The sequence below is a fragment of the Lissotriton helveticus genome, chromosome 3_1, assembly GCF_964261635.1.
Source record: "Lissotriton helveticus chromosome 3_1, aLisHel1.1, whole genome shotgun sequence".
NCBI lineage: Eukaryota > Metazoa > Chordata > Amphibia > Caudata > Salamandridae > Lissotriton > Lissotriton helveticus.
This window is the reverse complement of record NC_136061.1, coordinates 50,080,402-50,105,872: the sequence shown is the minus strand read 5'-3', so window position 1 is coordinate 50,105,872 and position 25,471 is coordinate 50,080,402. Positions and strand designations below refer to the sequence as shown.

At 50.1% G+C, this 25,471-nt stretch overlaps 1 protein-coding gene across 1 annotated transcript in view; it reads right to left on the bottom strand.

Moving 5' to 3' along the window:
• CFAP65 (cilia and flagella associated protein 65) overlaps positions 1 to 25,471 on the bottom strand; it is a 621,863-nt gene that overhangs the window by 385,285 nt on the left and 211,107 nt on the right. Inside the window, exon 11 of the mRNA XM_078679214.1 lies at positions 7,186 to 7,548. Within this exon, the coding sequence (XP_078535340.1) occupies positions 7,186 to 7,548 (363 nt within the window). The remainder of the gene's footprint in view (positions 1 to 7,185; positions 7,549 to 25,471) is intronic.

The window sequence follows — 25,471 nt, the reverse complement described above, 5'->3', positions numbered from 1 at the left end:
GAGAAGGCAGGAGAGAGAGAGAGGGGAGAGGAGGGATTGCTGGGAGCAGAAAAAGCAAGAGAGAGACAGCAGGGACTGCTGGGAACAGAGGAGGCAAGAGAGAGAGAGCAGGGACTTCTGGGAGCAGAGGAGGCAGGAGAGAGAAAGAGGGAGAGGAGGGACTGCTGGGAGCAGAGGAGCAGGAGAGAGAGGGAGAGCAGGGACTCCTAGGAGCAGAGGAGGCAGGAGAGAGAGGGAGAGCAGGGACTGCTGTTAAATATTGCAGGGATTTGTTAGCATGAGCTGAAAGCCATTTTGTATTTCTGGCAGCCATCTTGTTTGCCATGTGTTGCCATGTGCTCGCCATGTGCTCTGTCCTCCCTCAGTGTTGACTGCTCTTGTAATCTGCCTAGAAACAAACTATATTTAGCATCTTCCACCTTCAGACATGTTCAGAAGGGCCTAGCTAGTAGAATGCACCTACTTCTCTAGTATAACTGTCAGGCTATTTTTGCTGCTGTATGGAGAAGTAACTCTCCTCCCACTTTGTTGAGCAAGCAGATCTTGCATGTCCATCTTAGGCATTTTGCATGCTTACATGAGCCAGGACTGCCCCTTGGTCTTATGCTGACTATGTAACCCTAAGCATATATAAGGCTTCCGTTTTCTGTACTCCTCAGACTGCCTCATTCAGTTGCTAAGACTTCTGTGTGACGTAGACTCCCTCATTTGAGCTTAATAAAGATGTTCTTTTTATATTTCAGCTTCTGTGCCAATTTATTCTTTGTTGGTTTAAAGGGACCAAGGTTCAGTGGGACCCCTGAGAAGGTTTCTATTTTCGTCAAATGGCGCCCAATGTAGGGCTCATCAGAGAAGTGGCTATCTAAGGAGTGATCTTGTCAGGAGACAGAAATCTACTGTGGAGGACAGGACAGGACTCTACTAAGGAGGTACTCTGTGCACGGAGATTCTGGGGATTCTCGGTCTCTGCAGCCCAGTTTATTTCTGGTCTTCCTGATTTTGATCCTCCACGTTTACCACTCCTGACTGAGAACCTTTTTGGCGTGAGTATTCTAAAAAGACCGTTAGGTCATTCAGAACTTGGCAGTTAGAATTTGGACAACCATTTGATTGGTAAGAGTCGTTCTGCCGCACTTGCTGTTGGTTTTGATGCCTTGGATTGGTAAGGTAGTTCAGTAACACTTACTGTGGCTTAGATTTGCGTTGGCCAACTTTTGATTAGTATGTATGTAATATGTAAATTGCAATTTATGTAGGCAGGTAATGAGGAGATTTTTCTCTATTTGAATTTGTTTGAACGGCGCAACGTACAAAGTGTACCTTAAGCGCTACTTTGATTATAATATTTGCATATTCTTCAATATTTTTGGCATGCCTGTTTAAAGCACACATCGAAGAATGTGTTGCTTTTTGGAGGTACCATAGTGAGATGTGAAGTGAATTAGCCGGCTCCCTTGAGGGAATACCTAAATAGGTTTAGGTATCAAAACATATTTCTTCCTTGGTGATTCTGTATCCTCATGGAATTCAAATATGGACATAATACAAACAAGGATCCTTTTCTACGCACGTTTATAAATGGAGATATGCAGAGCGATTTTTGGGTGTTCTGCTAGTGAATTGAGTGTATTTTGGCTTCTTGGAAATAAAACAGTTTGTTGGGCTGTTTTTTTTGCAGTCTTTTGGAATACTATTGAGAAGCGCTTCTTGTAAATATGACTTACAACTAGTATTTACAAATGGTTTGGTTTAAGAACAGTCCGTGGGCTGTCCTTTGTTTCTGTCCTAAGTGTTGATCTGTGGGTTAAATGTGTGTTTAAATGTCTATGTGGTTTTCACATTAGTGATACTTCTGTAAGTAAATAGCGATTGCGCTCTTTGTGTAAGGATTGCTAGGCTTAAGCGCGCTGTATTGCGTGATTCTGAGGGTATGACCCCTTCTGTATATATCTGGAAAGAGCTCAATGTGTGTTTGTGTTTTCTTGCTGTCATCAGTCTGTTATGCCAAATTTCATTTAATTAATATTAAATGCAAATTAAATAAAAATCCAGAAATGAACCATATGATATGCTAAATAACTGCATGTTACTATTAAATTGATAAGAGTAAGAAACTATGCAAATGTACAAACTGCCAATGCTTAAAAGATAAAATTAGAATTCACATTGAATAGGAATAAAATAGGCCTAAAATAAAAACAAAATTGTGTGTTTTGCTATGAATAAACAATAAGATGTTACACCATTTTCCTTAGATACATTGTATTAGATATTAATAGGCAAACACATCATCTGAGTAAATTGGATGTTGTTGAACTAAAACACATATTATAGAACATGCATTGAAATGCCTCAGTTTTAAATAGCCAGTCACCGTGCTTCCATTTCAACACTAAAAAAAGTTTTATAACAGCAGTGTTTTAACTGCCGCTTAGCAGCAGCTGTTGTTTTGATTGTAGGCCACGGAGAGACAGGGCTGTTGACTCAGCTAAGTGGAAACAAGGGGTAAACATCTACATTTCAGACTGCTGTTTTAAAAAGTTACAAAAATCAGGTTCATTATTTTTGATAACAGGAAAACATTTAAAGTAAGGATTTCCTTTTCTAAAGCCTTTGTATAAGCATATTTGTGGTTCTGATGTTAAATAATTGTCCTTTTAAAAAAAAGTTACGCAAAATGTTTCATGTTTCAAGTTAGGCTTCTGTGCTTAGGCTTATGAATGAATGCGTCTAAATATGATAGGCAAGGGATGCAGCTTGCTTTTCATGTGGAATTATCAAAAAAAATTGGTTTTATTAAAAAAAAATTGTATTAATTATGAAAAAAATATTTAAAAAATAAGTGCTTTTAAATTCGTTTTTTAATATTTCTAAAGCTTAATACTCATATGACCTCCTAGCATTAAAATTAAATTTAAGTTGAGTTGTACTGCATAATGAGGATATTTGCATATGAAAATTCACTCTGCGCAGACGTAAAAAAAATCATTTTTATAACAGAATATATGATGTATTTTTGATTTGTCACTCCTGGGCTATCTAGAGAACATTTTGAGGATGACTATTATGCAAATAAATTATAGGATATTCATTTTAAGTGCCCCAAATATCAAAGTCAAAATTGGGTAAAATTCACTATTTAAACAGCATTTTTTTTCCCATTCAGAGCAGCTTTTAGGCCTCAGTAAATGCATACATTTAGGTATAATACAAATAGCTGACTTCTGTATTGTTAGACAAGTCTACTGCACACTGCTTAGAATTGAAAATATGTATAAAAAAACCAGCAGAAGTTATTAAACTGACAAACAGCGGAATGGGCCAGCTTTCTGTTTTCATCGTGACTTTGAATAGGGAAAGCTGCATGGAAAATTTGCACACAGAATAGGACAGCTGGGAAGAGTTAAATGTCAGTTCTATATTTAGAAGCCTGGCAGGGCTACCAGAGCAAGGTCTGCTTTGACATTTTGACATCTGAAACTTTTTGAAGGACAAGATGGCAGCGCAGGGAAAGAAGAAGGAGTTGTGCTTATTTTTTGTTGGCAAAAGCAAGTTTTTATGCACTCATATGAATATACCACAATACAATTGTATATGTGTGCTTGGCCATATATACAGCACTAATGCTTTTAGTTTGGTGCTTACTAGGGCTGAGCCAATGGTATTTAGTTTGAATTCATTCGCCCTCATGTTTCACTTGTACATTTGCTAAAAGGATTGGGGTTTGGGTATTCATATTCTTTACCTCCTCAAAAGTGCTATATACCTCCTATAAATTTGTTTATGGCCAGTTGCTACAAATAGGGGTTGATAGTGTTGACAGAAGTAGGAAACCTGAAACTACTGTTTCAGGTTTCCTACTGTCAAAATGGGGGAAGGAGGCTAGCTCCTCTACAAATTAAGGCTAGGTAAAATGTATATTGCTCTCTCCTTTTCTTAATTTTTTTTTAGCCTGTCTAAATTTTCTGTGAAATAGCAATGAGACATTTAATTGGCTATTCCGTAGTACTGTTTTAAACATTGTTAGCATTAATAAAATGAATACAAATATATTTTATGTCACTGCCCATCCTGTTTGATGAAATTATGACAGGATAAATAGTCTAGATTGTTGTTCCCTTATTTTGACTTTTAAGGGGAGCTAGATGTGGGTAGTTTTTGTTCTAAAATTCTTAGGTAATAACACCATTATTGTATGTTATTCCATGCTACATAGTTTTAGGAGGGCACTGCTAGTTTTTTATTAGCTAGTCCGTGTAAATAAACTGACAGTCCTTATTAGAGCTGATGTTGCATAGTTTGGATCATGAAAAGTAGAACGTAGGGAAGATGCCCATGTGATTCTTAGCAAAAAATGTTTTGAAGGAAATGTTGTTTTATAGATAAGAACCCTTGTTAAATTAGAACTTTTAGATTTTCCTGCTGATCCTATAACATGAGAGCATCATCCTAAGCGTACAATGTAGGTGCTTTCATTAAGAAGAATCATTTTAGAAGTGTCTGCAGTCCTGTACAAGTAATGTAAAATTTATGAGCAAAAGTGTAGAACATTTCCTTTTTTTGAGGGTTTTCAGATTAGCACACAGGAATACACCAATGTAAGGATTTAGGGTACGTCTGTGTTGTTTTTCTCTTTTCCTCACAATTTAGTAAATGAATACAGACTTCCTTGGCTGCTTGGTTTTGGATGATGTCTTACTCTTGCCAAAGAGTTCCTTTTATACTTGCCAATAGGTCCAGGATGTTGTTTTTTTTACTCTCACAATGGATAGATGGAAGTGGTTCTTGGGTGCCTTGCTATTATATGGGGCGTCCCAAGACCAGGAAGTATTTTGAGACTATCCTCTGTGTTGATAGACTGTTTCTGTGCCTTGTCTAAAGACTTTTTGTTCTGTTCACCAATAGATATTTGTGCCTTACAACCATTGCCAGAGGGGCCTAGACATCAGATTCAGCCCGGGGAGTCAGCATCAGCCAAGCTTGAAGCCAAAGTGAAGGTAACCAGCACAGGCATTGCTGGCAACTAGGACCTCAGTGAAGGCGGAAGCCCTGGGATGTTAAGTGTGTACCCCTGCCACTGTCTTGGGCGAAAGACGGGGTCACAAATCAGAAAGGAGAAATATTTGATGCCCAGCTGAGAGTCACAGACAGACCAGAATGGCGAAGAGGCTTTGCTTGAGGTGACCCCTCTGATGCTTCAGAGATCCTAGCATCAGGCCTCTGAATCCTGGTCCCAAAGTGAATACAAGTTTGCTCCTTTGGTTGTTGGTCAAGAGATACCAGAGCACACTGGATGCAATGTGTGGCCCCAATGAATGAGCAGTGCGCCAGCAGAGCAATACAGGAGTTAGGGAAGGACTTGAGTTTAGGGTACAGGTGCTGTGTCTCTGGTGCCTGTTAGATTGAAGTGAAGAAAACTGGTGCACTGCCTGAGACACTGGACAGGATCGTTAAGAGCATTTGCCTGGTGGGTGACTGCCCTATCCTGAAAGAAGAGACTTTTTCCTTGAAACTGGGCTGTGATTCTTGAGTTGCGAGTTGTGCAGCTCCACCTTGGAAACAACAAGAGCCTGCCTGTGAGGCTCAAACGGACACAGGGAGAAGACTCCCCTCTGGTTGGTTGTACAGCAGCTTCAATTTCCCCAAGGACTTCTTCTTTTTCTTGTCAATATTGTACCCCTTTAGCCATCCCATTTTTGATGAGGAGTAGCCCTTTGCAGCTCTTCGTTCTAATTCTTATGGCCCTGTGTGGTCCTCCTGGTCCCAGATATGATTGATGTTCTAGCCCTCATAAAAGGAAAATTTAAAAGTCAATTGGAAAATGTTTTTATTAGATATGTGTTGTTGGCTATTCTGAAATTAAAATGAATAGTCACTGAAATGCATAGGAGCCCTGAAAATATTTACTAGATGATTTTAGGATTTACTTTTGCTTAGGACTAGGAAAAATTATAATTCTGTTTGTGATAGTGGTCATTACTTTATCCTGCTATCTGTATGTTATTTATGACCTAATGCTTTGTTCCCTTTGTATTCCTGCTTATACCTTATATATGTACCCGCTTAATGAAATGTTTAGAATGGAAAATGCCCACCTAGCAATGAATTAGGATATTGATACATTTATGAAAATTAATGTGCAAATATTTTCTATGTTCCTAATGGATCATAGGAATGTCATTAGCTAATGCTAAAAGGACCATCTGTTAAATATTGCAGGGATTTGTTAGCATGAGCTGAAAGCCATTTTGTATTTCTGGCCGCCATCTTGTTTGCCATGTGCGGTCACATGCTCGCCATGTGCTCTGTCCTCCCTCAGTGTTGACTGCTCTTGTAATCTGCCTAGAAACTAACTATATTTAGCATCTTCCACCTTCGCACATGCTCTGAAGGGCCTAGCTAGTAGAATGCACTTGCTTCTCTAGTATAACTGTCAGGCTATTTTTGCTGCTGTATGGAGAAGTAACTCTCCTCCCACTTTGTTGAGCAACCAGATCTTGCATGCCCATCTTAGGCATTTTGCATGCTTACATGAGCCAGGACTGCCCCTTGGTCTTATGCTGACTATGTAACCCTAAGCATATATAAGGTCACTGTTTTCTGTACTCCTTAGACTGCCTCATTCAGTTGCTAAGACTTCTGTGTGACGTAGTCTCACTCATTTGAGGTTAATAAAGATGTTCTTTTTATATTTCAGCCTCTGTGCCAGAGTTGGTTTAAAAGGACCAAGTATCAGTGGGACCCCTGAGAAGGTTTCTATTTTCTACACTGCTGGGAGCAGAGGAGGCAGAAGAGAGAGAGAGGGAGCAGGTACTGCTGGGAGCAGAGGAAGCAGGAGAGAGAGAGCAGGGACTGCAGGGAGAAGAGGAGGCAGGAGAAAGAGGGAGAGCAGGGACTGCTGGGAGCAAAAGAGGCAGGAGAGAGGGAGCAGGGACTGCTGGGAGCAGAGGAGGCAGGAGCGAGAGAGAGCAGGGACTGCTGGGAACAGAGGAGGCAGGAGAGAGAGAGAGAGAGCTGGGACTGCTGGGAGCATAGAAGGCAGGAGAGAGAGAGAGCAGGGACTGCTGGGAGCAAAGGAGGCAGCTCAGAAATAGCATTAACTGCTGAGAGGAGTTAGTTTGAAGGGACCATAGAAAGAGCAATTAGGCAACAGAAGGTCTGGAAATCACATCATCTTGTATTTACCTTGTAGGAAGCAAAGACCTCCAGCTCTGCGCCGTAGAGGGTGTTGACCTGGGAAGGACAGAAACTGAGGCGGAAAGCCATCGATTTCAAAGGCGGGATTTCGATGCATTCCGGTGTCACGTGGAAGTGGCTATCTGCTCTGAAGGTCCAGAAGACTGCGATCTTCCCCTTTGTGTGATTGGTCATGCTGAGAGGTAAGGGCTCAGCATCACTGCCCACTGAACGGTATCCAAAATCAAATTCTTGGATGTTGGTTGAGACGTGAGGAGGGAACCTGAGCGGCTCACCGCTGAAGAGGTCCTCAAAGAATTCTGCCATAGAGTCAACTTGGATGTACACCGCTGGGGCGTCATTAGTGGGGTCCTAGAAAAGAGAAAGTTACTGAGTAGAAAGACCAGGCGAGCAACTCATTCCATCTGCAATGTTTGTTTTCAGTCTCTGACTAAATACAACAAAACACTTTTGTGAAGTAAGCAACGGAAGGAAGAGAAAAACGTAACAAACCATGTCATAAAGAAGCAAATAGTTTCTGTCCTAGACTTGAAAAATGTTATTATGAAACTGATTTTGTTTCTAAGGCTAGGCAGATTTTAATCAATCATTAGAAGTTACCAGAAGCAGAGCAGGAATGCTCCAGTTGTGTGTGTTTCAATAATAGGCTCGATGTATGGTATAGAACACGAATGTGTACATCCCTGCTCTGTCAAGTCTCGTCCTCGCTAAATGTCCTAAACAGGCCTCTCTTCACAAGCATGCAGGAATTATAATGTTTATTTTCATTGGTAGACCTATCATCTGCTTACAAAGGGCCATCATAGGTAGTCAGGTCCTACAAAATGCAAAATAAGTTATGTTACAGTTCCCTTACTTTTCTAGTTTGCATTATGGTGGTATCTCCCTCCCTGCCCCCTTCCTCTTTCCACCCATTGGAATGATCCTACAGTTGAGCCAGAGGCTGCCTTGGAATGTTGACAGGAGCAGCCTGACTGGCGGGGCTCGTTGGCTGTGCTTGAGAGCGACCTGTTAGAGTTTCCAGGGTGGAGGCCGTAATCAAGAGTTAAATAATCTTCACCTACCTGTTCCAGGCGTCTTTATAACAATTTAGTTTTAAAATTATACCATGAGAGGAAGGTGAGTCTATTTTCATGTATAAAAGAGTAAACTTTGCATTATGAAAAGACAATGCAGGGACTTTTCTTAAGGCTTCTCTGGCCTGAAACATCCACCCACAGCCATATCGGGATGAGTGGGGAATAGGGTAATTGAGGGCCCTTTTCCTCACATAGCGGTTCCAACACAAGCCGGAGACTTTCATCTGATACAACTCCACTTTTGGTAGGGACCGGGGGACTGAGAGCTATATATATATATTTGGACATCTCTAAGAATTCTGGTAATGGCCGACTTCGCCAAGCAAGCCTCTGTGCTCAGCCACTGCATTGGCCATTGCTGCTGTGCCACTGCATAGTACCACTCATAGTCAGGGGCAGCCATTCCTCCCTCATGGTACAGTTGCCGGAGCACCGGAAGTGCAAATCGCCTTCTAGCTGCCCCAATATGAGTTCTGTCAGGATACTGAGCAGTCTTCTAAAACAGATCTGAAGAGGTCTGAAGCGGTAGGGCTGCAAAGAAATACAATAATCAAGACAGTACCAGTAACTTAGAAATCGCCACCCGCCCCATCGGGTACAGCTGTAAAGACGTCCAAAAAGGATGTGCCTTATCGATATTACCCTCTCTGATGTCACTGGTATCATGATAAATTTGCACGTGCTGGTATATAAATGTAGTGTAAAACCACTGCAGGTGGCAGCTCGTGAGGGTTCCCCATCCTGTTCAAGGACCAGAGCCAGTGGGTACAGGCATGACTTGGCCCAATTCGCTCTGAGGCCAGACACCTCTCCAAATTCCTACAGCAATGTCATCAGGGCTGGGAGCGAAGTGGGTACATCCTGCATGGAATATAGAGTGTTAAACAAGTCGGGCTGAACGATACTCCGAGAGGGAATGTCCCGTGACGGTGGGTGACAGGTGGACCCTGGTCACTAAACAGTTGGACAGATCACTGTTTTTGCATGTGGTTTCACTTGTGTTGATAAAGAATTTGTCAATGTTCAAATATTTTCTGGCTGAGTGATGAATGACAAGGAGATGGAGTGGATTAGCTGGGTTCCACTCATCCTGTCCAGAGAGGCAACAAACTGTTCCTAGCATTAAGACGCATTTAGCCAAGACACAACAATCCGTAAAGCTCCTGAATGTGGCCGGACTATCAAGACTATTAAAATCAGAAACCGCAAAAGCCCTGCTAATGGCATCTGACATACTCTTCCTACAAGAAACCTGGTCACTAACAATTACCGGCTTCCAAGGGGTCCATCAAGCAGCAAAAAAAAAAAAAAATTGGAAGGCCATCAGGGGCCTGTCAATCCATCTCAATCCCAGTCTGAAACTAACAGTTACAGAAATACCAACTCAAAGGAGATGATTCAAGTGCTTGCATTGGAGAGATTTAACATAACAGCCTCACAAAATAGGATCCTTTTGATTAATGCACAAGTTACTACTTGTGTAACGATATATCTGTAAGAGACATTAGTTAGTATTAGATTCCTTACCTTAGAATATCCCCAGGCGTCAGACTGGATCCGGAAATTTTTGCGTAGCAGTACCATTGCGCGTCGGTAGGCGTCGTCTGCGGCTCCGCGTCCGTCGTCGGCGTCGTTGGCGCCGTGATGACGTCGTCGGAGTACTTAGACGCCGCCTCCGCGTGCTGACGTCAGTTCTTAGACACAGCTTTTCCGCGCCAGAAACGCAGAGCCATGTTAAAAACCAACACTGGTGCCATTGAAACTAGGGCCCTGAAAGGGGACAATCCTAACCCTAGATATCGGTTCGCAGAACAGGGAGGATGGGTGGGTCGGTAAGGAATCTAATACTAACTAATGTCTCTTACAAATATATCGTTACACAAGTAGTAACTTGTGCATCTGAAAGAGACACATTAGTATTAGATTCCTTACCTTAGAATAGATACCCCAGCAATACCAACCCCGGTGGTGGGTCTGCGAACCAAAATCACACCAGAAAGTCCCGGAGGACGGAACGACCAAAGAAGCCATCCCTCCGGACTTGGCTGTCCAGGCAGTAGTGTCTTGCGAACGTGTGCAGCGAGGCCCACGTAGCTGCCTGACAGATGTTTTGTAAAGGCACTCCCCGGCCCAGGGCAGTGGTAGTCCCCGTGGCTCGGGTAGAATGAGCCCGCAATCCAGCAGGAGGCTCCTTCCTAGCCAAGGAGTAGCATGCCTGGATACACAGGATGATCCACCGGGAGATGGTCCTCTTGTGCACCGCTTTCCCCTTCTTCGCGCCCACGTAACCAACAAAGAGTTGGTCATCCACCCGGAACTGGCGTGTGCGATCCAAGTAGAACGAGAGTGCACGTTTTGGGTACAGACGGTGGAGCCGCTCTTCCTCTTTAGAGGGATGTGGTGGCGGGAAGAAGGTTGGCAAGGTGATAGACTGCCCGATGTGGAAGGCCGTGACAACCTTGGGCAGGAAAGAAGGTTTGGTACGCAGCACCACTTTGTCCGGATGGACAGAAAGGAAAGGTGGGGTACAAGAAAGGGCCTGGAGCTCACTCACTCTCCTGGCAGAGGTGATGGCAACCAGGAAAGCAGTCTTCAAGGTCAGAAGGCGAAGAGGACAGTTGTGAAGTGGCTCAAAGGGAGCGCACATCAGAAAGGTAAGAACCAGGTTCAAGTCCCACTGAGGCATCACAAACGGAACAGGAGGAAACGTGTCTGTGAGGCCCTTAAGAAATCTATTAACAATAGGGGACTTGAACAAAGAAGGTTGATCAGGCAGCCTGAGAAAGGCTGAAAGGGCAGAAAGGTAGCCCTCGATAGTGCCCAGAGCAGAGCCCTGCTGGGCAAGAGAAAGAAGGAAGAGAAGGACTTCAGAAAGAGGGGCATTGAGGGGATCCACAGCTTTTGCTGTGCACCATGCCACAAATCTGTTCCACCTGCAGGCGTATACCGACTTTGTGGAGGGACGCCTGGCTGCCAGAATGATGTTACAAACTTCAGGAGGCAAGTAAAATGGCCTCAACTGTCGCCGCTCAATCTCCAAGCATGGAGGTGGAGACTGGACAGGTTCGGGTGGAGGACCGTCCCCTGCTGCTGCGACAGAAGGTCCTCCTGAAGAGGCAGACGAACCGGGGGATCGACTGACAGACTGAGTAGCTCTGGATACCAGTACCTTCGTGCCCAGTCCGGAGCCACAAGGATGACTTGGGCCCGGTCGCGCTTGATCTTCTTCAGCACTCTGGGCAGAAGTGGTATAGGCGGAAAGGCGTACAACAGACCGCAACTCCACTCGTGATGAAAAGCGTCTCAGAGCGAGTGCCGCCTTGGAAATTCCAACGCGCAGAACTGATGACATTGCGCGTTCTCTTCGGTGGCGAATAGATCTAACCAAGGCTCTCCCCATCGCTGAAAGAGGCCTTGCGCCACGTCCGAGTTCAGACGCCATTCGTGATCCATCATGCACCGACGACTGAGCTCGTCCGCCCTGGCGTTCAGAGAACCTGCCAGGTGTTGAGCCACCAGGGTCACGCCCTGGCGTTCCAGCCACTGCCAAAGGCGAAGAGCCTCTTGACAAAGGATCCACGACCCCACCCCGCCTTGTTTGTTGCAGTACCACATGGCGGTGGTGTTGTCCGTGAATACCTGCACTACACTCCCCCGGACAGAGGGGAGGAATGCCTTCAGTGCCAGACGAATCGCCCGGAGCTCCAACAGGCTGATGTGGAGCCGGGTCTCCGCCGGAGACCAGAGGCCTCTGATCTCCGCCTCTCCCAAGTGGCCTCCCCAGCCCTGGAGGGACGCGTTCGTCACAACTACGTGCTCCGGTTGGGGAAGGGAGAGGGATCTGCCGCTGACCCAATCGCGGTCCGTAAGCCACCACTGCAGCTGTCTCGCAGTGCCCTCCGAGATCAGGATGTGGTCGGATAGGTTGCCCTGATGCTGGGCCCACTGAAACTTCAGGTACCACTGAGGAGCCCGCATCCGCCACCTGGCGTGATGCACCAGTAGGATGCAGGAGGCCATCAGCCCCAGAAGCCACAGCGTCAACCTGACCGAAACCCGGGATAATGGCTGAAAGATGGGAATCAGAGCCTGAATATCCCGGACCCGCTGTTCGGGCGGATAAACCCGAAACCGCGCCGAGTCCAGAACCGCTCCGATGAAGAGGAGCTTCTTAGAGGGGCACAGGTGTGACTTCGGCACATTGATGGAGAACCCCAGCTGGTGCAGGAGGTCCGCCGTCGTCTGGAGGTGGCTGACGACTGTCTGGGGCGAGCCCGCCTTCAACAGCCAGTTGTCGAGGTAGGGGAAGACTGAAACCCCTAACCTGCGCAGATGAGCTGCGACCACCGCCATCACCTTCGTGAACACCCGTGGGGCGCTGGTAAGGCCGAAGGGGAGCACGGTAAATTGAAAGTGCTCGTGGCCCACCATGAACCGCAGGTAGCGCCGGTGGGCTGGCAGGACGGGGATATGAAAGTAAGCGTCCTGCAAGTCCAACGCTACCATCCAGTCTCCTGGGTCCAGGGCAGCCAGAACCTGAGCCAGTGTCAGCATCTTGAACTTCTCCTTCCGTAAGAAGCCGTTGACGTTCCTTAGGTCCAAGATAGGGCGTAGGCCCCCTTTGTCCTTCTTGGGTACCAGAAAGTAGTGGGAGTAGCAACCACACCCTACTTCTGGCCCAGGAACGCGCTCGATGGCCCCCTTGGCCAAGAGGGCCGTAACTTCCTCCTGCAGAAGTGGCAAATGATCCCCCGATACACGATGGTTCTGCGGTGGCATGGCTGGAGGAGTCGTCTCGAAGGGGAGGGAGTAGCCCCTTCGGACGATTTGCAGCACCCACCTGTCCGATGTGACAGTGCGCCAGTGGAGGTGGTGATGGCGAACCCTGCCCCCCACTGGCGTCACATGGGCCTGAAAGCACAGACTAGGAGGGTTTTGAGGCGGATGCTGCGGGGGAAGGTGTGGACTGACCTCGCCGCTGCCCCCGAGCGCCCGGACAGCGGTTCCCATGGCCGCCACCGCGTTGGTTATTGCCCTGCGGTGCGTGGCTGGCGGCGCGTGTGGGCGCACCCCTTCCGTGGCCACGAAAGGAGTGAAAGGCAGCCGATTGCTGGCGCTGGCCCGAGAGGCCCAAGCGCTCAAGCGCATGGTCTGCCTTGTCGCCTAAGAGGCGACGGCCATCGAACGGCATGTCCATGAGCGTGCTCTGGACATCCGCCGAGAAGTTGGCGGACCTCAGCCAGGCGTGGCGTCTGACCGCCACCGTCGTTGCCATCGCTCTACCCAGCGAGTCAGTGGTATCCAGCCCACACCTGATGGAATACTTGGCTGCATCCCGGCCCTCCACAAGGGCTTGGCCCAGTTTGGCCCGTACCTCCAACGGACACTCTGGCAGCACTTCCGCGACCTTATCCCACACAGAGTGGGTGTAACGTCCCAAGAGGCAGGCGGTGTTGGAAGACCGCAGGCCTAGACTAAGGGATGAGAAGATCTTCTTCCCATACTGGTCATACCTCTTGGATTCCCGGTCCGGCGGGGCCGACGGGAATGCGGTCTGGGAATTGGAGGCCTGGATGACCAGGCTCTTGGGGGTAGGGTGGGAGGACAGGAAACATGGGTCGCCCAGGGCTGGGCGGTGGCGCCTGGCCACGTTCCTATCTACGGGCGAACCCGTAGCGGGCTTGGACCAAGTGCCCAGAAGAACGTCGGTCAAGGCCTCATTAAAGGGCAGCAGAGGCTCGGCCGAGCTTGACTGCGGTTTAAGGACCTCAGTGAGGAGGTTAGTCCTCACGGCCGCGATGGGGAGCTCAAGGCCCAAGGCCTTGGCAGCCCTCATCAGCACCACACTATACGTTGTCCCTCCTCCGAAGCCACGGTAGGAGGGGAGACAAACCCAGTGTCTGGAGAGGTGTCCAGGCCACTGGCCTCCCCAAGGTCTCCTGTCCAGTCCTCATGAGACTGACACTCCCTGGTCAGAAGGTCCTCAGACCCCTCCCAGTCCTCCTCATCACCCATCTCCTGAAATTCAGGGTGTTCAACTAATGGGGCCTGTTCATAAAAGTGAAATTCACCAAACGACGTCTGGAGCGGCGCCCAGCGGGGCCGTCCCGACGGCTGAACAGGAACGAGGGTAGGACCGGGGCCAGCGCCGCCCGAGGACGGTGCCGGAGGCGACACCTGAGGGTCCAACGCCGGGGAGGTCGTCAGATCCACCGGCGACGAACCCGATCCCGAAGGAGGACCAGTGGCGTCCTGCGGCGCCGGGCCCGAAGGCGCCGCCTGAACAACTGGACCCCTGCGGCGCCGGGCCCGAAGGCGTCGGCGGAGTCGGGGCCGTAGCACCCGACGGCATCGGGGCCGGAGCCGCCGACCCGCTAGGGGCCCCAGACGGGTCCGCTGGGTCCGGAGGCTCCACGGAGCACGTCGGAGGAGAGAGTTTCCGCATGGCCATGAGGAAACGCTCGATCTCCTCCGGCGACGCGTTGAGCCCAGGGACCGGAGGGTGTGGGGCTCAACGCGGCGCCCGTGACTCCGACGGAGCTGCGTGCGTGGTGTCACCCGAACCCCCGGCCGCATCGCGCGAGCGTCGGGGGGAGTCCGAGGAGCGATGACGCCGCTTGGACTTCTTGTGCCTCTTACCTGACGACGACTTCGACCCGGAGGAGTGGGGCCTACTCTCGGAGCTGTGGTGGCTCCGAGCCCGCGACCTGTCCCTCGACCTCCCATGGGATCGGGACCTCTCACGGCGCGGGACCGACTGCCGGAGCTCGAGGCGCCTACGGGACCGCTCCCGCCTGGCTTTCGAGGAGAGGGCCCGGCAGTCGGAGCAGGCCTTGTCGTCGTGGTCGACGCCCAAACAGGACAAACATACGCGGTGAGGATCCGTGACCGACATCAGCCGGTCGCAATCGTCACAGTGCTTGAAGCCGGGCATCACTACGGCACCGTTCGGAGTCGAGAGACTTCGAAAAGCAATCAAAAAGGATCAAAAAGGTTAGTCAAAAATGACTAGGGTTACTGCTTTTTCCAGATCTGCGCTTGCTGGCGTAGAAAAAAGAAGAACTGACGTCAGCACGCGGAGGCGGCGTCTAAGTACTCCGACGACGTCATCACGGCGCCCACAACGCCGACGACGGACGCGGAGCCGCAGACGACGCCTACCGACGCGCAAGGGTACTGCTACGCAAAAATTTCCGGATCCAATCTGACGCCTGGGGATATTCTAAGGTAAGGAATCTAATACTAACGTGTCTCTTTCAGATATCTATTTCAATAGCTTTGGTTTAGTATGAGTGAAAAGGTTGAGCCAGCTAAGTGATAACTTGGATCAAATTCTCTGTGAACATGTGAATCGTGATACAGAAATTTTTGGGGAATTCGACTTGCGACAACTAGGATCAACCCCAGCCAGCTGCCCACCCACAAACTCCTTAAGCAAACAGCTGCATACAATCTTAAGTAAACATAGACCGAAGCCCATTCAGACCATAGCTGTAAACTCAGGGCTATCACCTCAGTTTTTGAAAACCTTCAGGGGGATAAGTACTATCTACTCTCTTTGCCTCAGAAAACTTGTGGAACACCTTGAGAGCTTTGAAGTCCTTTCCTCACGAGAGCGACCACCTTCTACTCTGTACAATGTTTAACCTCAGCTCATCCAAACGTGTAGGTCATAAGACACTGGGCAACTCTCACCATGACGAATCTGCATTAATTGTGTATCTTTTTATTAACTTGAGGCATTGAAAAGAACATTGCACCACTGTTGCGTAGAGAATTACAAGAAAGCGTGACAATACAGCATTACACTATGTCAAACATCTTGAATACAGTGACTGGCGACCCCACGCTCACCCCTTCTGGGGCTACATCTGGTCCGCCTCTTCAACAAATTTGCATTTTCAATCTGGAGTATAGAATGGGGCCCGGTCTGTTTGCAGACATTAACAGCATGGAAAGCTACTAATGGACAGTCTCTGCAGGCCCAAAGCGGCAAACACCTATTTACCCACTGGGAATCCACAATCGGGGGTATCCATAAATCACTAGACTCCTTCCCAGGCCATGGGCTCCCTTTGTCAAAAACTTCCAACAAAAATCAAAGCATTCTGATCAGCTCATGACACATTCCCAAGCTGATGAAAGCAAGCCGCGAAACCCACAATCAACCAATCAAGCTGCTTTGCAACAGGAACTGCGGGCCCAAGAAAACAACATAAGCAATTGGTATGGCGGGTGAAAAACCAGAAGTGGGACAAGGAGTGGCAAAAAGTAAACTCATTCATGATTAAGCGAAAACAGGACAATTTATGGAGGCATATCAAAAATAAAACACCCCAGGATGAAACCAGATCTAATGCCATTGACGTACCTATGTAGACCCTGCACGTAGAAAAGGTAAATGCAGTCGAACAACAGAGTGCTTTCTCACCCGAAACTTTAGACCCCGCAGATAACCTAAAGGAATGTGACCCTAAGTACAAGATCAACAACATCCAAAAAGCTGTATGCAAAATGACAAACATCGGGTGCGCCAGGCCCAAACGGGCTCCCAGCTCAACTATTCAAAGATGATCCAGTACTATGGCCTGCAATACTTTCTCCACTGTTCTGAACATGCTTTAAGCCCTGCCAAGTTCCCAACAGCCGGAGAGGTTAAATACTACACCTGATTTTTTAAAAGGGTGACAGACAGAACCTCATCAATTACCACCTGATTGCCCTATTGGACAGTGAGGCCAAGACATACGCCTCTGCCATTTTAAAATATCTTGAGTCATGGGTAACAACAAACATGATAATTCTATTTTGCCAAACAGGATTCAGACCAAATTCTTCCACACTGGATGACATACCTCATCGACCAGGCGAACAGACAGAAGTCACTAGCTCTTACGCATGCATTGTTGAATACTCATCAGGATTTTACCTGGTGGATAGGGGCATTTTATAAAGAAAACTCCAGGCATGGGGCATTCCAAGTGACCTTCTTAATGCTATCATATTGTTGTATTCATCAACCTGGGTGAGGGTCAAGCTATCAGACACTGCGCGAACCAGGAAGATTAACACTAATCAAGGGCTAAAGCAAAAATGAACCCTAGCTCCAATGCTGTTTAATCTATACACAGCACACGTCTTCTGCACAAAATCACACCAATTTAATTCCTCCAAAAATATGGGGGGGCGTGGCTTGAGAGCCGATGGCGGAGGTCGCCTAGCAGCTCGGCTCCGAGACCGAGCCACCATTAATCCTGCTTTCGGGGAACCCTCCTGCGACCCGGACACCTTGTACCGCACTTGCGCGCCCGCGGCGGTCTTTGGGACTGGGTCCAGACGGAGAGCGGGGATTGCACGGCGGAGACCAAGATGGCGCCCGCATCACTGTAGCGGCCTCGAAGACGGCCGAGAGACCTGGAGGCGGCGGACGTCCTGGCACCCCCGGCGGAGCGGGTGACCCTTCCCCCACTGAGGGAATACCTAGCGGCTTGCCCCCTGACGACCCGGCGGCCAGACGGAGCTGCCCCCGGCCCGCTGCCGGGAGACGCTGCTGAAGGGCTGCGTGGGGGAGGGGCGGATCCTCGTTGCCGCACGGGGCTGTCGGTGCGGCTCGAGGCACTGAACCCGGCTCCCGGCTTGAAATAGAGCGGACCGCTCTGGAGACGCTGAGGGGGAGACTGTGGAGCGCCCTCACTGTCCCCCTGAAGCGCGGAAGCAAAGCATGGCGCCAAGGCGCTCCACTGAGATGCGGCCCCTGGGGGGCCTGGAGGTGCCCGGCGATCGGCAGTGGAAGACCCCGACCTGCTGCCTCGAGACGGCGCTGGGGAGCGAATCGGAGAGGAGGTGAGGAGGCTCTCTCTTTGCCGTGAGTGGGTTGCCGGGGCGGCTTGCAGCCCTTGCTCTGACCCCCTAGATTGGGAGAAGACAGACTGCTTGTGGGTTGCTGCTGGGATCTGCGGAGTGCCCCACCGCCCCAAGCTATAAGGACGCACTGCGTGGCGCAGGGTTGCACGACTGCGGGGCCGAATAGCGAGTAGAGGACTGGGGGCACCCTGAGGACTCGCTGCTCCCCGGGCTTTCTCCGCACCTACCCAAGACCTCCCCGGCCCCTGACACTGGGGCTAAGGACATACATCTGCTCAGCACGTTGCGGTGGAGGAGAACATTAGGACCGCCGCTGTTGCGCTCTACCCTTGGACCTACCGGCGGATGCTCAGCTTGACCGCCATCTAGGAACCTGCTCTCCTCGGGGTCCTGCTAGTAGCTGGGGGGAACGGACTGCGGAGTGACGCCGCTTCGAGTGGCCGCATTAGCGACGACCCCCAGCTAGATCATCCCCTGTTGCTGCTGCGACCCTCCCGCGGACCCTAAACATCATGGGTAAACCGAGGGGACCTAAAAGGGGCGCCCAGACCGCCTCTGACGTGGAGCCGCCTGACAACGAGGAGCGCCAACCCCTGGAAGGACCTGGGAACCCGCATATTCAGGAGCAACTCGACAAAATCCTGCTGGCAATCACTGAGACAAGATCGGCCCTCCGAGAATACATTGCTCAAGTTGCGACGGGCTTGGGTCTGCTTAGAGCGGACCACGGTAAGCTCTCGGACAGGGTGAAGGAGGTAGAAGGTTCGGTGAGTCACCTAGTACCGGCGCAGAAAACTCTGGACGCCACGGTGAAGGACGCTCTATCCCGAATAGAAGCCCTGGAGAAACGTGCGGAGGATGCGGAAGGGCGCAACAGGAGAAATAACATTCGGATAGTGGGCCTTCCGGAAAAAATTGAAGGAGAGGATATGGTGTCGTTTTTGGAGGATTGGCTACGGACGGCGGTGGCGCCGGAGGGGCTGTCCCCCTTTTATACCTTGGAACGAGCACACAGAGTGCCGGCCAAACCGCCGCTGCAAGGCCGACCCCCCCGTCCGGTGGTGGCGCGGCTGCTCCATTTTCGCGACAGAGACTTCCTGCTGCAGGCCGCCAGACAGAGGGGACCATATCAAGTGGATAACAGTCGTGTGAGCATTTTTCCGGACTATACTTACGAGACGCAGAGACGTCGGTCCTCCTTCCTGGCCGTCAAACGAGAACTACGTGCTGCGGGCATCCAGTACTCCCTACTCTTTCCGGCACGACTCCGCATCATCATAGACGACTCCACCAAGTTCTTTGACACCCCAGACGATGCGTGTAGTTGGCTTGAATTATACAGGGCTGGCAAGGATGGCTTTGGAACCTCTTCCCAATCTACGATGGAAGGCATTCTACAGCGGAAACCTAAGAGATTCAGACGTCGCAGAGGTAGGACTATTCGTCCCTCTACGATAGAGACTGCGGCGGAGCGGCGTGGTGCGCTGGAAATGGTCTCCTCCATATCTGGCCCTCAAGGAGAACATGGGACTGCTCAATCGGAACCTGGAGAGAGTGGGGGCCAATCGGACACGGAGGGATCTGAAACGGATAGCGTGCAGCTCCCGGTGGTCACCCCGGAGACAGCAGAAGGCCTACTAGATGAACAATGAAACTTTCGGGTGAGCCTGTTCTGGTTGGGGAGTTAGGAGTGAGTAAATGCATGCATGGGGTTGAAGGGTCTCGTCAGGGGAACTGTTCGTTTACGGATTGGGTGGAGGGTTGCGGGAATTCCCTACATAGGCCCTGAAGATATAGGGCTCGGTCGTAATGCAGTTTGCAGCGGGGAGACCCCGCATCGGCACTCGGCCCCCGTATCGCCCTTAAGGCACACCTACGGTGGCTACCGTCAGGTTAGTTGGGAGGGGATTGTTTGAGGACACAGTTTGGATGGGGACTAGATGGTACTATTTAGAACCTGTTCTGGGGGGGTGGAGGAGGGATTCGTGTTTGACTGTTGATTTACTGCTGTTGGGGGGGGTACTCGTCATCGGTACAGATCTCATTGGATGCTTGCACATGTCTGTAGTGTGTTTAGTGAGACAGGAAGACAGGACATGGGACAATGGCTGATCTCTCCACTCTGAAATGCATCACCTGGAATGTGCGGGGTCTGCACACCATGTCCAGGCGACATAAGGTCCATGCTTATCTAGTGCGGAGAGGTATACAGATTGCACTACTGCAGGAGACACACCTCACCAAGTCGGAGGGACTAGCGCTACAGCGTAGATGGCGAGGGCAAGTATACAACACCACATACTCGGCTTATGCAAGAGGCGCGCTGATATGGATAAAAGCGGGGGTACCCTTCCAGGTAGATAGTCACACTGTAGACCCAGAGGGGAGATACGTTGCAATAGCAGGGAGACTAGGGGGAAGAGATGTGAACATTTGCTGCATTTACGCGCCTAATACGGACCAGCTCGCCTTTCTGACTGCGTTATCGGGCTCCTTGGCCCGCTACCTCTCGGGACCCATCCTCTTGGGAGGCGACTTTAATTCGGTGCTCAATGTTAATCTAGACAGATCTCATCCTCCTCTTCCGGACTCCCCGACACATCGAGTGGCCAGGTGCAGGTTAGACTGGCAGACCAAGTGGGGATTGACGGATATTTGGCAGACCCAACACCCACAGGCCCGGGACTACTCCCATTTTTCTGGCATGCACGAGTTGCATGTGCGACTAGATAGCCTGCTGGGGTCGGGAGAAGTAGCTTCCTCGGCTGTGCGATCGGAATACCTAACAAGGACTATCTCTGACCACAATCCGTTATTGATAGATCTCCGGTGGCTCCAGAGCACCCCCTGTGTGCCAACCTGGAAATTGCGACCCGAACTGCTGGAGGACCAGGTGTTACGCAATGACTTGGAGGACAAGATCGCGGGATACTTTGAGATGAATGAGGGCACGACTGCTGAGAGAGCCACGGAATGGGACGCCTTTAAGGTTGTGATTAGAGGCTATTGCATAACGCAGAGAGTTGGAGTGCGCCGAGTACTCCTGGAGGATCTGGCTAGAGCTGATCAGGTCCTCCGCGAACTGGAGGTTACCCGCCATGGCCGCCCGGAGCTCCAACAACAGACCATGGCGGCGAAAGAGGCGGTGGCTGTGGAGGTTGAGCGGCTGCGAAGCTATGACCACAAACCTTACCTGACTAGGTCATTGGCTGAGGGCGACAAATCGGGTACGTTGCTGGCTTGGCTCGCCAACCCGACGAAACGTACATCGCCCATTGTGGCCATGCGGACTGCGGAGAACGGGGAGGTCTATACTCAGCCCGAGATCCTTAACTGCTTCTGGAGCTATTATGAGAGGCTGTATCGCAGCCGCTTACTGCCGGATACTACTCCGACGGACACCTTCCTGCGTGATCTGCCGATCCCCACTCTGGAACCGGAACTAGCGAAGGCCCTGGGGCGGGATGTGGAGTTGGGAGAAATCAGAAGCGCCGTGAAAAAAATGGCGCGCAATAAGACGCCGGGTCTGGATGGACTCCCAGTAGAGTTTTACTCTACATACGTAGAACTCTTGGCCCCCAAACTCCTGCAGGTTTACAAAGAAGCAAGGACTTTGGGACGCCTACCGAGCTCGATGCGAGAAGCCCTGGTGATACCTCTACTCAAACCCGATCGCGAAGGCGTGGAGCCAGCATCTTATAGACCACTCTCGATGCTTTCGGTTGACTATAAGATCTTGAGCAGCATATTAGCTACACGACTGCTGGAGCACATGAGCTCCCTAGTACATACAGACCAGGCGGGCTTCATCCCCAGGCGTAACACCACGATGAACATCCGACGCTTGTTCCGATTATTAGAGGGTGATCACGCAAATGCTCCCGATCCTATGGTCCTATCGATAGACCTGGAGAAGGCCTTCGACAGCCTGGAGTGGATTTATCTCCACAAGGTCCTGGAGCGGTTTGGACTAGGTGAGGGATTTCTGAGATGGACCACAGTATTGTATGCCTTGGCGGTGGCTAGAGTGAAATCGGGCCCGCTGATTTCACAACGATACCCCGTAGAAAGGGGCACGAGACAAGGCTGTTCGCTATCCCCATTGTTGTTTGCCCTGGCAGTGGAGCCGTTGGCTGTATCGATCCGCACGGGAGCCCATTACAGGGGGTTGAACTCTCCGTCGGGTCACCAATACATTTCCCTATACGCTGACGACCTACTGCTTTTTCTTGAGGACGCTAAGACGGCCCTGGCCGGAGCTGATTCGGTGCTCACGGCTTTTGGTGAGATCTCGGGACTCCGGGTAAACTGGGCTAAGACCTGCCTGTTTCCGGTCCACAGTGAAAGTCCCCAGCCGAATACTCACAGAGAGATCCGATGGGAGCCTGTCTGTTTTAAATACCTGGGGGTACATGTATATCATCGCCCTGCTGACACACTGGAGGGCAATATTTCTAGAGGCATCAGGGCACTTAAGGGTAGCATGGCCTTTTGGTCCACCCTGCCCCTCTCAGTGGCAGGACGAATAGCACTACTGAAGATGGTGGCACTACCCCGCCTGCTGTACTACTTCAGGACACTTCCGATCTGGATCCCTAGATCTACCTTTCAGGGCCTAGACTCTCTCATAGTGGCGTTCCTGTGGGGTTCGGGCCGCCGTAGAGTAGCACTCAGGACTCTATTGAGACCTAAGGCAGAGGGGGGGCTGGCGGCGCCCGACTTTGAAATGTACTATTTGGCTGCCCAACTACAGACCTATACCCAGGAGGTGGCGCGGAAGTTTCGTGGCCCGGAAGAGACACGGGGCAGTGGTATACCCAGGCATGTTTTATCATATATTGCACTACAACAGAGGCTTGATTTGAGAGACCTCACCCAGGAGGAACGTACCATACGCTTGTGCTGGAATCGAGTGCATCGCAAACTGGGAAGGCCGCGGCCTTATGCCCCGGAGATCCCGTTGGGAATGCTCACTGCATTGCCCCATGGCGGTGACTGGTCTCGCATGGGAGTCTGGGAGGAGATGGGTATACAGACCCTGGGAGACCTCTACGAGGACGGGGCGCTGCTGCCCTTTCAGGCGCTTCTGGACCGCTACGACGTCCCTCGAGGCGATTTTTTGCTCCACGCGGCGATCACAAGGGCACTCCAAGCACACTGGAACACGGGTCATGAGGAACCACAGCTGTCGGAGGCATGTCAGTACATCATGATGGCTGCGGGAACGGTTAAAGCAGTGACATGCTTATATTCCAGGATGATTGCTGGGAGACTGACCCCCCTAACGGCTCTTAAAACCCGATGGGAAATTGATATAGGGAAGGAAATCCCGGAGACCACATGGGCCCAGTTGTTGCGACGGGGCTGGAAGGGCACGCGCAGTGCCCGATTCCAACTGGTCCACTTCTATATATTACACCGGGCCTACTTGACCCCGGAGAAACTACAGAAATATTTCAACCTGGAAGCGGCGGCCTGCCCTAGATGTAGGGCAGCTGGAGCGGACCTTTTTCACATGCTGTGGTCCTGTTCTATGCTGACCTCCTACTGGTTGTTTGTGGGAGATACGCTGTCCGAAGTGACTGGAAGGTCGTTGCAGATAGATGCAGCAGTAGGGATTCTACATTGGTTTCCGCATACCCCTAAAAATAAGATCACTAGTAAATTCATTGATTTGGGGTTGCTCTTGGCCAAACGAGAAATCACCAGACACTGGAAGGCGCGAGCTGGTCCAACAGGCACTAAGTGGCGCAATGAACTTCTTAAGTGGGCGGGGAGCAAGAGCACGTTGAGATACCTGCAGGCGAGACGGCGACGAGATGAGCGAGCTCTGGAGACGGCGCAAGCATGGGAGACGTTGGTGCAGGCCCTGCGCGACCATAACACACATACTGATTCAGATAGTGCCGATGAGGAACAGCCTAGATCCCAATAACGTACTATTGGTGAGATGTACCCAATACGGAGAACTAAGTCTCTTATCACATACTATTAGACCACACGCTGTACTGCCGATGACGAGAGGGGTGGAGGGAGGGGGATAGAGGAAGGGGGCGCCATTCGTCTCCACCATGTACTAGACTGCTATACCATCGAGACTGACAACTCACTCCTCTGGGGGGATGGAACTGGTTCAAGGGGGGGTGGATGTTTCTTTTTGGGTTGTTTAGAAAAGCAGAAGAACCATATTTTACACCTGTTACACCCTGCCAGGACGGGGGGATATTCATTGTAAATTAAAGGCACACGCCGCCCAACCCCCGGGTTGTGGGCTGAATGGCCGTGTATAGAGATTATACCACTACCGTCGACGTTACTTTGGATCAGATAATAGGTGCCAATAATGTGATTATAACTGTTTCCTGCAATAAAAACATATTTACAAAAAAAAAAAAAAAGATACTGCAGTATACAGGTGACAGTGTTTTGCTTGACAACTCTAAAGTAGGGATTTAGAGAGCCCTAAACACCCTTCACTTATACAACACAGCAAACAAGATTTGTATTTGTATTTGTATTTCCGGTTTCTATAGCGCCAACTCACCGGCAGGTCTCAAGGCGCTTTTGACCAAAAAAAACACAACAACATACTCAGCAGGGAGACTAGAGGGGGGCAGGCTTAAACTGAACTCAAAGCCTCTCTGAATAAGATAGTTTTCAGGGACTTCCTAAACTGAAGGATGTTTCCTTCTTTGCGAAGGGACTCAGGTAGTTTGTTCCAAATCTTGGGGGTCAAGACTGAGAAAGATCTTCCACCTTTTGTAGCAAGTCTATAACGAGGACAGACGAGCAATTGAGAATTGGAAGACCTAAGGCACCGTTCTGGTTTATACAGCTCTAGACGTTTTTTTATATATGACGGAGCTTGTCCGTAAATCGCTTTATGGGCAATACAAAGACTCTTGAATTCAGACCGCTGCCTTATGGGCAGCCAGTGGAGGCTCTGTAACAATGGTGAGGCATGTGAGCGTCTTGGTAGCCTAAAAATGAGCCGAGCCGCATCGTTCAGAGTCACCTGCAGTCTATTAATTAATATTTTTGGAAGGCCCAGATACAGGGCATTGCCGTAGTCTAGCCTGGATATAATGGTCGCAGATACGACCGTACGCAGCATGGACGTGGACAAAAGGGGGGCTAACTTACGTAGTTGTCTAATCAGCCCTGTGCAGGCACCAGCTATGGTGACAATCTGGCTTGCCATTGATAGCTCACGATCTATTTTAATGCCCAAGCTTTTCACTTTGTCTGCTGGTTTGGGGGTAGGGCCCAACTCCTGGGGCCAGTACAAGTCGCTCCATGGAGAGCAGGTCGGTGCAACCACTAAGACTTCT